This window comes from Astatotilapia calliptera, chromosome 7 (assembly GCF_900246225.1).
Source record: "Astatotilapia calliptera chromosome 7, fAstCal1.2, whole genome shotgun sequence".
NCBI classification, from domain to species: Eukaryota; Metazoa; Chordata; class Actinopteri; order Cichliformes; family Cichlidae; genus Astatotilapia; species Astatotilapia calliptera.
In genome coordinates, this window is record NC_039308.1 from 24,256,904 (window position 1) to 24,272,728 (window position 15,825).

Here is a 15,825-nt window from a genome sequence, read left to right on the forward strand (position 1 = left end):
AAAAAAAAAACTTTGAAAGAATGGCTACTATATGACACAGTGAGCTACAGTGGGGCAAAAAAGTATTTAGTCAGCCACCGATTGTGCAAGTTCCCCCACTTAAAATGATGACAGAGGTCAGTAATTTGCACCAGAGGTACACTTCAACTGTGAGAGACAGAATGTGAAAAAAAAATCCATGAATCCACATGGTAGGATTTGTAAAGAATTTATTCGTAAATCAGGGTGGAAAATAAGTATTTGGTCACCTCAAACAAGGAAAATCTCTGGCTCTCACAGACCTGTAACGTCTTCTGTACGAAGCTTTTCTGTCCCCCACTCGTTACCTGTATGAATGGCACCTGTTTGAACTCATCATCTGTATAAAAGACACCTGTCCACAGCCTCAAACAGTCAGACTCCACACGCCGCCACGGCCATAACCAAAGAGCTTTCGAAGGACACCAGGAAAAGTATTGTAGACCTGCACCAGACTGGGAAGAGTGAATCTACAATAGGCAAGCAGCTTGGTGTGAAAAAATCAACTGTGGGAGCAATCATCAGAAAATGGAAGACATACAAGACCACTGATAATCTCCCTCGATCTGGGGCTCCACGCAAGATCTCATCCCGTGGGGTCAAAATGATCATGAGAACGGTGAGCAAAGATCCCAGAACCACACGGGGGGACCTGGTGAATGACCTGCAGAGAGCTGGGACCAAAGTAACAAAGGTCACCATCAGTAACACACTACAACGGCAGGGAATCAAATCCCGCAGTGCCAGACGTGTTCCGCTGCTGAAGCCAGTGCATGTCCAGGCCCGTCTGAAGTTTGCCAGAGAGCACATGGATGATACAGCAGAGGATTGGGAGAATGTCATGTGGTCAGATGAAACCAAAGTAGAACTTTTTGGTATAAACTCAACTCGTCGTGTTTGGAGGAAGAAGAATACAGAGTTGCATCCCAAGAACACCATACCTACTGTGAAGCATGGGGGTGGAAACATCATGCTAAGGGGCTGTTTTTCTGCCAAGGGGACAGGACGACTGATCCGTGTTAAGGACTGAATGAATGGGGCCATGTATCGTGAGATTTTGAGCCAAAACCTCCTTCCATCAGTGAGAACTTTGAAGATGAAACGAGGCTGGGTCTTCCAACATGACAATGATCCAAAACACACCGCCCGGGCAACAAAGGAGTGGCTCCGTAAGAAGCATTTGAAAGTCCTGGAGTGGCCTAGCCAGTCTCCAGACCTCAACCCCATAGAAAATCTGTGGTGGGAGTTGAAAGTCCGTGTTGCTCGGCGACAGCCCCAAAACATCACTGCTCTCGAGAAGATCTGCATGGAGGAATGGGCCAAAATACCAGCTACTGTGTGTGCAAACCTGGTAAAGACCTATAGTAGACGTTTGACCTCTGTTATTGCCAACAAAGGTTATGTTACAAAGTATTGAGTTGTATTTTTGTTATTGACCAAATACTTATTTTCCACCCTGATTTACGAATAAATTCTTTACAAATCCTACCATGTGGATTCATGGATTTTTTTTTTTCACATTCTGTCTCTCACAGTTGAAGTGTACCTCTGGTGCAAATTACTGACCTCTGTCATCATTTTAGGTGGGGGAACTTGCACAATCGGTGGCTGACTAAATACTTTTTTGCCCCACTGTATCCTAGCATACATTATCACATCTTAACAAATGACATAAACGTCAAACCCTTACAGCTCAGACAGGTTCACACCTGTATTATTACGTTTCACCGCAGTCCTGTTGCAACATAGACCCATAACATCAACATGACTTGTTCAGCTAGGAGCATTTCTCAACTTCAGAGATGATGCACACTGAATTTACAGCCTGGAGACCAGGTGACACCCTGTGCACAACTTAAACAAACACCCATTCACAATCTTTGGGGCACTGAAGTGCAGAGTCCAGATTTGTGGAGGTTGAATAATATTAGGGCAGAAATGTTATGATATATTAAGTCCTGCTGTGCTGATCTTCACCATCCAACATAAAATACAATCAAAGTTTTATTTCTGTTGCTTTTCTGTCTGGTAATCATCTTTGGGTTTTACTCAGGATTTATCCATACATCAATGTTTTTCTTTCAGTACAAAGTACAACATTTGCATCTAAAATATAGTGAAACATTACATAGAATTACTTAAAGCACATCCCCTTAAAGCATTTGAGTAAATTTCCTGAGTTATGTTCCAAAAAAAAAAAAGAGAAACAAAAGAAAAAGAAAAGAGACACTGGACTTACCATAAACAATGCTTTTCGAGTTTCAGGAAAGCTTTATAGGGTTTCATCACTGTGATGTGTCCTTTCTAAATAATAGACTTTTCTTAGAATGTAACATCAGTGGCACATCTCCAGGGGACCATTATTTTACAACATTTAGCTTACATACATACATAAAACATTTGTCGCTGTGGCTCAGGAGATTGAGGTGGTAACCTGTAGTTAGAAGGTTGGAGGTTCAGTCCCTGGGTGCTCCAATCTGCATGCCAAAGTGTCCTTGGGCAAGATACCTAACCTTGACTTGCCTCTGATGCATTCATTGGAATGTGAAAGCACATAGATGTAGAAGAGAGTGAATGTGTGTGTGAATGGAAGAAATGAGACATGTTGTATAAATGCTTAAGCAAAAACATGCTATGTCATGTTTATAATATATTTGATAGTTTTATATAATTACACCATTTTAAATGTCAAAAAACCAAAACATATTTTTGACCTGATAAAAGCACAGCTCTTACGCATGATACCTGCCTGTGGCACTGATGGCAAAGGCAGCTGTAATTGTTCAAAATACATTTTATTTTATTTTGTTTTAACAAATAAATAAATTGTAACCCTAAAGTGTTTTTCAAGTGTAATATCACTATAAAAGCTCGAGACATATTTTTTTGCATTAATATTATTATTATGTAGTTGAATTAATAGCTGAAGCAGAAGTTTAATGCATGAAAACGCGTGTTCAGTGGGCGAGGGTCCAAATGTTCTCAAATGTGCACCCCTCCGGTGGGGTTTTGTGGGAAAGGCCCCTTTAACCACAACATGAATGGGGGGTACAATAGAGAACAGAACAGGGCTCGCTCGCCGCGGTCACGAGAGCTCCAGGGGAGTGACGTCACTTTCCTAAACCGGGCAGCGGCCGTTGAGTTGAGTCCCAAACCAGAGACGAGCAGGAGTCCACCAACAGCTCAACTTTTAATGAATGCGGGCCGAGGAGAGCCGCCGTGAAGGGTCGCGCCGGTTTCGCCTTCCGTATGCTCCCTCCTGGTCGACATAGCTCCACAAAGACTCGCTGTGTTCACACTTGTTCAGCGGCTAATCTGGTTTTAGCTATTTTTAAAAAGCGCTTGTCTCTTCTTTTATGTGTCTCGCGCTCCCCGCGACTCTCGGCACAAGGACTAGGGTAAGTGTGTCCGGTAATTTCACATCATGTAAGCAGTTTAGGTCGAAATGATGCTTAAGAGTTGAACTCTGTGTGAGTCCCGTTGGTGAATTTAAACGGAGCACCGCTCTCGTGTAAGTCCAATCTGATATCCAAGCTTTAACCGTGTCTCTCCGCGTATCCATAATATCCGTGTACAAAAAAAAGAAGAAGAAGAAAAAAGAAATGTGGTTGTTTGATGTGCAGTGAGGCAAATATGCAAAGGTTAGTTGCTTGAGACGCTCGGGTCAGAGATGCTTGTTGACAGCAGTCAGTAGTGAAGTTTGCTTTTCAGCGGGACATCCTGGACAATTATTTTTTTATTCTACTCCCGTGTTTTCTGCTGAGAAATTATAACAGCACACGCCAGTTTCATTGTACGCAAAGCAGGATTAAGGTTGCCTTATGAATGCGGTTGGCAAATAGCTTGAATGTTGGCTATTTTGCACCCTCCCACTTCTCTAATAAGACTTAGAAAGAGTTAATCAGATTTTAACTTATGCTTCTGTGCTTTCTACACATTTAAAATATGTTTATTCCTGCACCCCAGACTGCCAGTAATGTTTGCAAAGAATCTCAAATTGCTTACACTGTGCTCTGAGTTGTAATACAAGCAGACCTTGGAAATAATGAAGTAAGTTAGATGCCCAATTTCGGCAGGAATGTGCCAAAGGATATTTGGGGGTTAAATCACTGACAAGGTCATTTCAGACTTGAGGAACTGAAAATTACTTGAGGCAGTCAGGCTGCAAAAATACAGTCGCCAGACATCCCCAAGGGTTCTGCTGTGATTTATAACATCCTTGTAGGAAACGATAGAAAGCGAGGCATCGTAATCAGCAACAGGTTTAAAAGAGAATTGCATGTGGTACTATAAAAGAGGAGAAATTAAATGAAAAAGTGCTTCTGACATATAACAAATGTAGGACTCTTTTTGTCCCTTAGCGCTACACTACAACTCATTGATGAGGCTTTAGCAAACACTGCTCTTTAGTTTTTACAGACTACTTTTTGTCTCTGCTTCTGTGCTCTGTGTTTACAGCTCACCAAGGCTAACCTATGCAAATATAATGTTACAAAAAGCCCAAAAATCAAGTCTTCAGAAACACTGAGTCACATTTAAAATGGGAACTAACATCACAGAGGCTAAGTTTAAACATCTGTGTGGCTTTTTTTCCCCTCCCTTCTTCTTCGCAGTCTCGACTGAGCGATTGAGTGAGCGACTGCATGGGTCGGACTGAACATGAAGAGCCTCAAAGCCAAGTTTAGAAAAACTGATGTAAGTAATGTAACATGTGCTTCTGGCTATGTATGTTTTGTACATGCAACCGTGTGTGCACATGTGCATGTCTGCATGGATGAGTCACTGTCTGTGCATGTATGTCTTGAACAGTCGGCAATGATTTTTGGCAGAATTCCTCAGTTTTTGGACTCTGCAGCAGAAGCCTGTGGCTTGTTGATATTTTGATATTTTCTGTAGAAAAAAATAAATGGGTTTAGAGAACTAAAACAAATCATGGTGCCCGTGTAATCCATTTTGGAGCTCTTTATAAACATACTTGATTTCGCTTGGCATGTCATGGGATTTTAAGGGCCCAAAAAAGGATGCAGAACTATTTATTGTGGTAGCTTTTTGCTTTTTTTTACCCTGCTTGACAACGTAGAAGCTATATGCGTTTCTCTTTGAGTCACTTTGGAAACTTTTTAAATGAATCCTACAAAAACCACAGATACGTCTGACTCTGCATTGCTCCGAATGAGAATTTGATCCTGCTGACTATGAATCATTCTTTTGGGAGGAATTGCTCCAAGGTAGTTCAGTCATTTGTTCGGTCACAGTCTGAGATGCTCCACACTCACAGGAAGTTAGGCGTCTCCACAGCGTCTGACTCATCTTTTGTCACAGTGACCCTAATGACACAGAGCCAAACGGCAAGACAGGAAAGGTCTGCAGAGTTTACTGGATTTAAGGAGGGTGTGTCAGAAGTGGAGACGTTGGCAGCTGTAGTGAGGAATGGTATCTAAATGAGACGCTTGGTTTATGTAAACAGTTTCCATGTGATCAAGTGTGTGGTGGGGCAGGATGGTGAGCTCTGATTTAATGGCATGCTCTGCTGAGGGAGAGGGAGAGAGACTGATCTGCAGAGGAGGAATTAGGTGAAGTACATGCACCCTTTTATTCAATTATACCCACAACATGAGCTGCAAGGCATAACACGACTCGGGATTATTGTGTAGTGGGCTAGATGTGTGCTAGTATGGAGAAAATGAAACCCCCCTCGAGATCTACACGTAAAACATCAAGGAAAACAATCAAATGTGCACTTAAAATTATTCTGGGAACAACAAAACTATCAGCAATTTATTCCTAATGTTTGATTCCATTTTTTTTAAAGCTGCATCATTGCATATAAAATCAGAATCAGAATACTTTATTGATCCCTGGGGGAAATTATTTTTTGTTACAGTGCTCCATTATAAACCAACATTAAGACAAGACAGACAATACGCTAACTAAGAATAGTACCATATATATACATATATATATATATATATATATATATATATATATATATATATATATATATATATATATATATATATATATATACACGCATACATACATACATACATACATACATAAGTCACTCATAAATAAATAGCTGGAAAAGAAACGTGTAGTCAAAATCAATCAAATCTTAGATAAGGTCCCCCCCTTGGAATACATTTTCTGTTTTTGTACAATAACATCAGAATATTTAACAAAACCATTAAAAATAAATGGTTGTTATTATGAATATTTTGTCAGTTAACGGTTCCCAAGGTCTGGTGCTTTTTAATTTGAGTTATTTTTTTCAAGCATTTTGAGCCTTCATAACTTTTTAGGTACACCGCTGAAAGGTTTGTCAGAATGGAAATCAATTTTACACCTACTCTCGAAACCCTAAATCACAATTATTCAGCTAAATTTTTTTTTCCTGCAAGCGACATTGAGCATACATTATAGTTTCAGTAGCAAGCCTGCACCGAATTAGCATCTGTGATAGAAAATAACAGAAAGAAGCATTGGTACCCTGGATTTTTGCTTTGTTTTCTGATAATTAACTGACGAAAACATCAAAATACCTAAGTGATTTTGGGTAAACCTTTAAAGTGTCACACCACCATGTGGGCTGGTCTTAGCACGTGCTGATTTCTCACAAAAATGACCCAGTTTTCTCTGTTTTGTCTCTACTGCCGAATATCAGTAAATTATTGCAAATTCATTCATTTATGTGGGAGGAGTACAATAGTGTCAACTGTTCTTGAAAATGTGGAGTCCAGCACTGGGCTCCAAGGTCAAACAGCTCCTTCACAGTGCGTGTAATGGATGGTGTCTGCGTCACCTTTGCCAGGTGTTTTCCTGTCTAAGCCCCTGTTATATCAGTAGCAGCTGCAAATTGTTCGAGATGTTTTTACAGTGAAATGCCCATCCTCACTAAAATAGCCAGTCGTAGGTGGAATGAGAGAGGAAAGAGAGAGCTGTGGATGTGAGCGTTGCTTAGAAACAGAACCGATGCCGTTTGCTGTCATGCATGCCTTTGCAGACCTGCCACCCACATACAGTACACTATTGCACTTTTGATTGCTTGGACAATTCATTGGTTTGTCTCCTACTTTATGTAATTGGTCCCCATTTTCGTATTTGTAATTTGATGTTTGGACCTGCACTTCTGTGCCATGCATAAGTCATAGACAGTCTTTTGATAATAGCTGTCTCTCTTGTAAAATTCCATGTCAAATTGACTATATTCAGGCAATGTTTTGCTGTAAAGTAGGCCATATTTTTAAATAATTTAATAACCTCATTGATCTCCCTGCAAAAGTGTCTGTTTCTTTATGGTACACGTTCCTCACCATCAGTCAGTATAACACCCTCAGTGTGTCTTGTATTGATTTTACTATATTCAGAAAAACAGTTTCTGTCTTACTGGCTGCTTGAAAAGTACAGTAGCCAACATTTTTTTTTCTAAAATGTTAATTTTTTTTCACCATTTAATTAAGAACAGATGCTTAAAAGAAGCTTACTTAATTTTTTATTTTAAAAGCAAGAAACTTTCAGTAAAGCACACACTTGTTTTTATGCTGTAGAAAACTGGTTGAAACAGTACCAGGACTTCAGTCCACACAGAGTGATAAAACCTACTGGTCGTGATTAGGATATGCGGCACCAAAGTTTCACAGGCTGCTGTGTTTACCTTAGCCTATAGTCATTCCATTGCTTTTTACAGAAACCCTTAACAGCCATTAGTACTATTTCAGTCTGGCAGTGACAGATGCTCAGGAATGTCTCCCTGAAAAACAGAGGCTCCTTTAAAAGAGAAAATCAAAAAACAATAGTAACAGAAAGTTTATAAATAGCTTTTTTATGACATTAAGGTATTTCCAGACAATGTGCAATGGAAACTGTGGTTCAGTGTCAAATCTTAAATAAATGCTTCACTTTAACGATCCTTCTCCAGCTCAGCCAAACAAGCCTACAACACGAGGCTTAACAGGAAAAGACCAGCCTGTGTTAATGTCACAGTGTGATTTATGAGCTATAGAAGGTCAATGATAACACATTGAATACATGTTTTTTTCCAGTTTGAGAAGGGTTCATGATGAAAATTTATTCAAGCCGTAGCGTAGCTGTATATGACCTGTAAACTTTGTAATGACACATTTTATTCACATAAGGAAAAGCACGTGAAACAGATTACTTTACCAAAATTAAACTTCTATTTAAAACCAGGAAAACACCCTTTTCGTGTCTTTAATGCCACGTCTCCCACTCAGTTTTGTTCTAACCATTGCATTGTTAGAAACTGGGGTCATTTATTTTGAATATTTACTGGATTGCACTCTGCTTTTTTCTGACGTCCTGTCCTCCTTACCGTCATAATAATAATAATAATAATAATAATGAAACTTGCTATTACTATTAAAGTTACTATTAACTATATATAACTGCTCAAACAAGTGAAGAAGTGGAAAAAAAGAATGCATTCAAATGCTATGCTCTCAAGCTGTTTCATGTGTTGTTTCACATGATATCTGGATTGGGGCAATAAACTTATTTGTTTCTTTCTCACCAACTGTATCTACAGAGAGGAGAGAATTTGAATGTTCAAAATAGGCTTTCACTTGAGAGAAAGCTGTGCTTTTTCCTATTATTTCTGGCTATTTTATATACAAAATTGTATTTTATAAACAAATTAAACCCCATTTAAAAAAAGCTAAGTAATTTGTATCAATAAGTGAAACCCTTTTATGCTACTCTTCCTTCTTCTCATGCTTACTTGCAGAAATTGTGCAAATGTGACATGCAGAATTTTCCATTTAGTGCAGCATAACAACTAGAAGTGTAATCTTAAAGTTTAATATTTAAACCTAGTATACCGTAACACTAATATGTTTATATGACATAACACCTGATCACCCTTTACACTCCCTTTTTGCCAGTTGCCCCTGCACAACTTAATCTGCGATAAAGACACGGACACAAACACTTTGCATGAATAGTGAATATTAAATGTGTTTATCATGGGAGTTACGTTCTAAAAATAACCTGCGATAGGTGAAATCCGCGAAGTACCCAGCTTTATTTTTTACAATTATTATAGATGTTTTAAGGCTTTAAAACCCCTCACTACACACTTTATACACTTTTCTCAGACAGGCACGAACATTTTCACACTTTTCTCTCTTGTTTAAACATTCTCAAAGTTCAAACCTTTGTAGAAAAATAAGTCCAGTATTATAGAATGAAACCAAAGATCAAACCTTGTTTTCAGGTCCAAAACATGGGAATACAGCAGCTGTGAGAGAATTCAACATTAATGAATCAATGGTACGGAAGTAGAGGAAGCAAGTTGAGTAACGTTTGACTTATCTGACGGATAAGTCAAACGGACGGATTTGATTCGCGCCTTATAATCCAGTGCTCCTTATGGTGCGAAAAATACGGTAACTTTACCTTCCTTTAGCATGTCCAGAAGTCCAACTTTTTGTGCGATGGTTAGCATCTTCATCTGCCTTTTGGGTGCTACCGCAGGCGCCTTTGACGGTGCAAAACGTTTTGTGGACATTTTTGTGTTTGTTGGGGAGAAAACTTACAAACATACGCTACAGCACTTCAGAGTCACACTGCTAGCGATCGAAGATTTATGTAAATTTGACAAGCTGAATGCATTCTGTGCTGTACAGGAGACACGGCACAGGATTGATTGACAATGGTCTACAGACAATCAGGACGCAGAACACAACATGCTGTTTTTACAAAAAAAAGCATGCAAAATTGCACACACACAAAAAAAATTCTGCGAAACAGCAAGGCTGCAAAAGTTGAACTGCGTTATAGCGAGGGACCAGTGTATAGTGTGATCTTTCTTTGACTTTGTGTTTACTTGAATAAAAAGTTAACAGTTTTGATGACGTCAAACTTGGCACGAATAGTTAAAACACCTCTGTCTTTGTGGTGTGTTGCTTTAATGTTTAGGCTGCTGTGGCAGGGTGTGTCACCTTCAGGCTTAAGTGTGATTATTTGTGAAAGAGAAGATGGGAAGAAGCCATTGGGGTTAATTGATCCGTTTTTAACCACACAGGAAAGAACCATTGCCCCTGTGTGATAGGATTTTTTTTTTTTTTTGCCATCCTTGTGCTATATAGACTCACTGAAACAGTGGGTATAGAGCCCAGACATTGTAATTGGTTACTAATGCAGCTAAAATCTGATATTGTGGCATATAAAACTGTTTGAGTGAAATGTCACCTCTATCATAAGTCAACATTTGCCATTTTCCACTATGGCTTTACTAAACTGGCGTCATCATCTCTATTATCTTATCCATGACAGAAACCAGGGCTTTCTTTCCCCATTATGTTTAGCAAATCCAGTATCATTTACTTGAATTATTTTACAGCATGTAACAACAGGTTTGATGAAATAATAGACATGAATGTAGAAACCAGCTCAAAACTGTACAGCCAGGCACACTCAGCAGAATATGCAGGCAGGTTAAGTAGATCAGCTTCCTCAAATGCTGCGCTGTGAATGCACTGTGAGGCTGAGTAGTGTGAAAATGCCTCCTACGCTTGAGGTGATCATGCATTTCCAAGTTTAATATTAAACAGCGTTAATGCTGTACAAAGAATTGACTGCGAACACAGCTAAATGTGTGATTTTTGTCACAGATTATACAGCAGCGATAATAACATGGGTTTTTCTGCACTGGGGTCATCATGGCTGAGCTGTGCTCTGTCTTTTGACACAAATTCAGTGCATACCAATGCTTGATATAGAGGGAGTGGTGCCATTTTTGCTTTATCAGAATCTGCGAGCAGGTGTGCAGTTATGCAAGGTCAGTGAATCAGAAGAATTTCTCTTTACTGTTAAATGGAGAAATATCACAATAACTATGTTTGTAGCTGTAAGCTTGTCTGCTAGACTTTGTGTCTGCCTTGTAGTCCTTGTGCCTGAGCATCTCTTTGGACTATGCTACTGACATTTTGGAATTTATGGATCATTTCAGCTAAGCCTATTTACCCAAACAACCAGTATAATGAGGGTGTGTGTGTGTGTGTGTGTGTGTGTGTGTGTGTGTGTGTGTGTGTGTGTTGGAGAGAGACTTGTGTTTAAGAAAAGCAGACGGTGTAATCTGGTTTCTGGGAATGAGTTTGGCAAATAGCCACAGTGAGATTTAAAGCATTCTGCTTCAGCCATGTCTGAACAGTCAGCTTTCAAAAACTGTGCATTGGCAGTGTTATTAAAAAATATTTTAACTGTCTTGTTAAAATGAATTAAAACATAATTTAATTTAATTTAAGTTCAGTTAGGTCAATGTTACTTTATTTAAACATGTAAAAAAACCCAAAAAACTGAAGCCCAAAACCTTCTTTAAAGTAAGGTACCCTAAGGATGTAAACGCCTTTCAGTTTATTAATAACCAGCTTTGCAATGTAATATTAATGTACTTTTAATTAATTTAAATCTAAGCTGAACTGTCGAAGATTAATTAAGTGTAGAATATAGGCCAATGCTCAGAACCATATGTGGTAACACTTCTATCATATGTTACATATAATCTGTATATTTAATACATGTGTTATATATTGTGTTGAAATAATGTGTTGGCAAGTATTATCTTAGTTCTGTATTAGTGTAGATGAATATGGAAGTACTCAATATGGGAGTATTGCAAAATCACATTTGAATTTCTCCACCCATACCAATAGTAAGCTTTCCTTACTGTGTGTTTAATATGATTATTTCGTGCAAGTCTGTTTTCTCTTTAACTAAGCTTAAACTATGTACTGTTTTTTGGATTTAAATATTTTGTGTAGAAAGCAGCCTTTTGGCTTTTAATTTGGAAGAGAACAAGTATTTAATTCCAGCACTGAGTAGCTTCTTTCAGTTCTTGGTCGTGCAAACACTTTTTGGTTGATAACAGAAATAATTGAGATTTCAGAACACCTCCCAAATGCTACTACAGTATAATACATAGTTACAGTGATATGATATGAACACTATTCTAAAAACATGTACACTCTAACTAATGTCACAGTTAAAAACTGTCAGTACACACGGTTACATTTACAAGGTTTTAACTGTTATTTTACAGCGTACCTATTCAAATCTATGGCAACAGATTCTTACTATAAAAAAGTAGTACTTTGCTCTAGAATATAGACTTTACAGTCTAATACTCTCAGCTTTGTTGCTGTTGTAAAAATAAAATTACAGTATTCCTGCTGTAAACTCTGAAGCTACTGCAAACACAGTAGGAATTGGCAGTGCTTGATCAAAACTGTTACTGTTAAATTAGCATTAGAAAAGTACATTTTTGTAGTCACTTTCCTGAGTGTTACAATGTCACTTATTATCTATTGTATCTACCATAACCACATATCAAAAAAACAACTTGCATAAAAATACTCGATGTACATGGCATATGCACAACAGAAATATAATTGAACGCAGCATTGGGTTGTTGTATAAAAAGTGCCTATCACGTCTATTGTGCACCAGGTAATCTACACAATTTCCCTGTTAAACTGTAAATTACAGGCAGCTAGATTTGATAGCTTTTCACTTTCATTTTACACTCTGTCTATTGTAATCTGTAATCTAAAACAACCGTTTTAGCACAGTTAGCTTGTTTACTGGTGTACTGTCCAAGAAATCGTCTTTGTTCTAGTTGGCCTATTTCCTGCACTGCAGAGTTATGATAATGCTGCTGTTTTAACAAACATCCTGAAGACAGCTGCTGGCCAGTCTGGTTGCCTATTACTAGCTAAACCTTAACACTCTTTTTAGAAACCGTTTTGATGGTTTCTAAGAACAGTGTTTCCATCAGTTTTAAAGCTTGGAAAAGAAAGAAACTATTGTATTATATGGCATTAAAAGTTACAGTAGCATACTGTCAGTATTGTTTCTTCCTCAAAGGCATTCTTTTAATTATTTAACCTTTCACCAAAACAGCGTAATTTTCTTTTTACAGTGTCATGTAACATTTTTGTAGCATACTTTTTCTTGATTGTGTCAATAGTTTGAGAAATCTTCACTGACTCTCGTGTGCTTCGACCTTTTGAGGCCGCATTAACAGCTTGGTCCCTGCGGTTTGAGCAAAGCTTCTATAAATGAGTTACCTTGCTTTAGCTGTTATCTGACTCTCAGCGTCTTACTACCCTCCCCCAAGCACATTTTCACAAGCTGGACAGTTGTGGACTGAGATGCAGACACATACTTACACACACACTGATTGACTGCATGTTATTGTCTGTGTATTCAATTATTGTTGACAGTGGTCCTGGTGTTATATCCTCTTCCAGCCCTTCAAACTGCCAGACTGCTTAAACCTGCTCCCCCAGCTGCTGGACTAAGCAGGATTACTCAAGGCTTACACACTCACACACATTCAAACACATGCATATATTCACATTCATGCGCAAAGACCACTATCAGACACACACATACCCATGCCTTATCATCCAGCCTCTCTGTGTCTAATTCATGTGTGGATTATGCGGTCTCCTCTCACTTGGCACAGCTGTTCCATAGCATAAATTTAACGGAGCTGCTAGAATCTAAACTGTACACGTAGCTTTTGCTGTATTTTTGCCATATTCAGAATATGTAGCGTCTGTATGTGGTTGTGCAAAAACGGGAGGAATGGATGTCCATTTCATCAGTCCTTATCAGGAGTGATGAAATGTGTCCACTGTGTTAACTGGTGCAACAATGCAATCATAATCACATGCTGATCATCTGAAAACATTTATAAAAGAATGCCTTTTGCACTGGGTGGTTAAACATTGAACCAAAAGAATTTACTGGGTTATAAATGCAGAACATCAAGGAAAATCTTAGAAAAACATTACATTCTATTTTTCCCCCCTGTAAAGTGTAAGAATCACTGTAATATATTTGTTCTTCAATTAAAGAAGTTTTCCTTGTAAGTAAGCCATAGACTGCACTTGGCATTGTTTGATTAGGCCCAGTCTAAGTTGGTTTGGCATTTAATGGTTTGTTCTGGCTGGGTGTAGTGAAAAGGGTATTAGTACTGAGAGTGACAGTAAACCCTTAGGGACAGGCGGGCATTAATCTGGGAGACTAGGAGGAAGGGTTTGCATCTGTCTGTGTGTGTGTCAATTGTCAGCAGGAGATTAGGGAGTACACAACTCTAACAGATAATTATGACACTTGCTGCATACAATCTGAAAATATTGTATCTTAGAATCAGTTGAGAGAATATTCCAAAATGTCAAAACGCACATGTAATGGTGATTATAGGTTCAAAACACTTGCCATATAGTCACAGGAGCTTTAGAAACCTGGTACGGCTCACCAGCATGAACAATGAAATGGAGCTAAAAGCTTTCATCACTTAACCATTTAATTGATTGAAAATTGGTCATCTAGCTGGATAGTGAGCCTTTGAGATGCATGTTTAGTATACCAGTATTGGTTCTTTATAGGCTGTAGTTAGTCAACTGCTGACAGCACTTGCAATGCTCTCATCATTCCAGATTTACTCCACAAGAATATTAAAGAATACAGCCTTGAACTAGTTTCAATTAATCCAAGGAAAGGCAGAAGAAAATAGCTTAGGGTCTGCTTAAACATGGATCCAATTAAAACAGGACTTTCCCATGGGATCCCTTTATTTCTTATCGCCTGTGCACATGAACTGCAGACACACTGCTAGAAAACCTGCTCGTCAGCAAATACATGAAACGCAGAGCGTGTAAAGAAGAGCCGGGTATGACGAACCTGGTGCCTGCATGTGTTTGCATGCTCATTTATGTGTGGGTGTATGTTTGTGCATGGGCTAGTTTGTTGTCTCATGTGGGTGTGAAGACATCAGTGGTGATGTAAGGTTAGCCTGTTGGCTGCCTTGTGTGAGTATTGATGTAATCATGTCTGAGAGAAAGGACATTTATCAGACTGGGTTTAGGAAAAAGCATGTGTTACATCCAGCATAGCATGACTGCACTACATGTAGATGAAGTAATGAAGTAAGTAAGACCCAACAAATCACTGATAAAAATGGCGGAACCTTTAAAACAGACAGAAACCGATAAAGTGAGTGAAAGGAGTTCAGTTAATGGGGAGTAGGGAATGAATACTGCGATGAAGTCATCCTGAGCAAAATGTGACAAAAAGATGATATTACAAGAGCAAAGAAATAGTGATTGTAAATGATGAGGAAAGGATGAAAGTGTGTAAGAAAAAGCCTATTTCTCTGAGAAGGGTACTTAGGCTCCCTGCCCCCAGTTCAGTTCAGACGGGTTGTTTAGTTTGGCCTTCTCTGAACAACTGGAACAATGTTCATGCTAGGAGATGGATGGAGGGAGGGTTAGACACAGTTCATCTGAAAAAACTGAGACTTTCCTTTTTAAGAGACTTTTGGCATTGTACTTCTGAGAACAGTTTGCGAGACGTGTTTCTTGTTCTGTGTAGTGGTTTAAAATTAAGTGAAGCAACAGACAGGTTTATGTATAAGATTGGCGCAAAGAGTTCTAGCTTTTAGCTCAACACAATGTCTTTTTTTAAAAAAACAAACAAAAAAACCCCCAAAACTTGATACACATGCGAGTCTACAGTTGAGTGTGTTTAAACTGGCTCCTATCTTGACTGAAGTGGAACTGTGTATTTTTTTTATACTCCCTCAACTTTATGAGCAGCCCTCTAGTGTAATGAGGCTGGTCGCTTTCCAAGTCTAGCAGTGTTTATTTATAGGGCAGGAAAAGCTATTTGTGTCAGGAGGAAGTGTTGTATGAGAACTATTTTTTAACTGGAGGTCCCCTTGCACACACAAAGCCCCCATGCTGGACATCCTATGCAGTCCTTTGGCTTTAAAATTGATTC

At 38.7% G+C, this 15,825-nt stretch overlaps 1 protein-coding gene across 2 annotated transcripts in view; it reads left to right on the plus strand.

Annotated features, from left to right (window-relative positions):
* The first annotated feature begins 3,068 nt into the window (after positions 1-3,068).
* The window catches only part of rai14 (retinoic acid induced 14), a 58,740-nt gene continuing 45,983 nt past the window's right edge, over positions 3,069-15,825 (plus strand). For both annotated transcript variants that reach the window (XM_026174008.1, XM_026174009.1), the window contains exons 1-2: positions 3,069-3,416; positions 4,632-4,713. In XM_026174008.1, the coding sequence (XP_026029793.1) occupies positions 4,678-4,713 (36 nt within the window). In that variant the 5' untranslated portion in view covers positions 3,069-3,416; positions 4,632-4,677. The remainder of the gene's footprint in view (positions 3,417-4,631; positions 4,714-15,825) is intronic.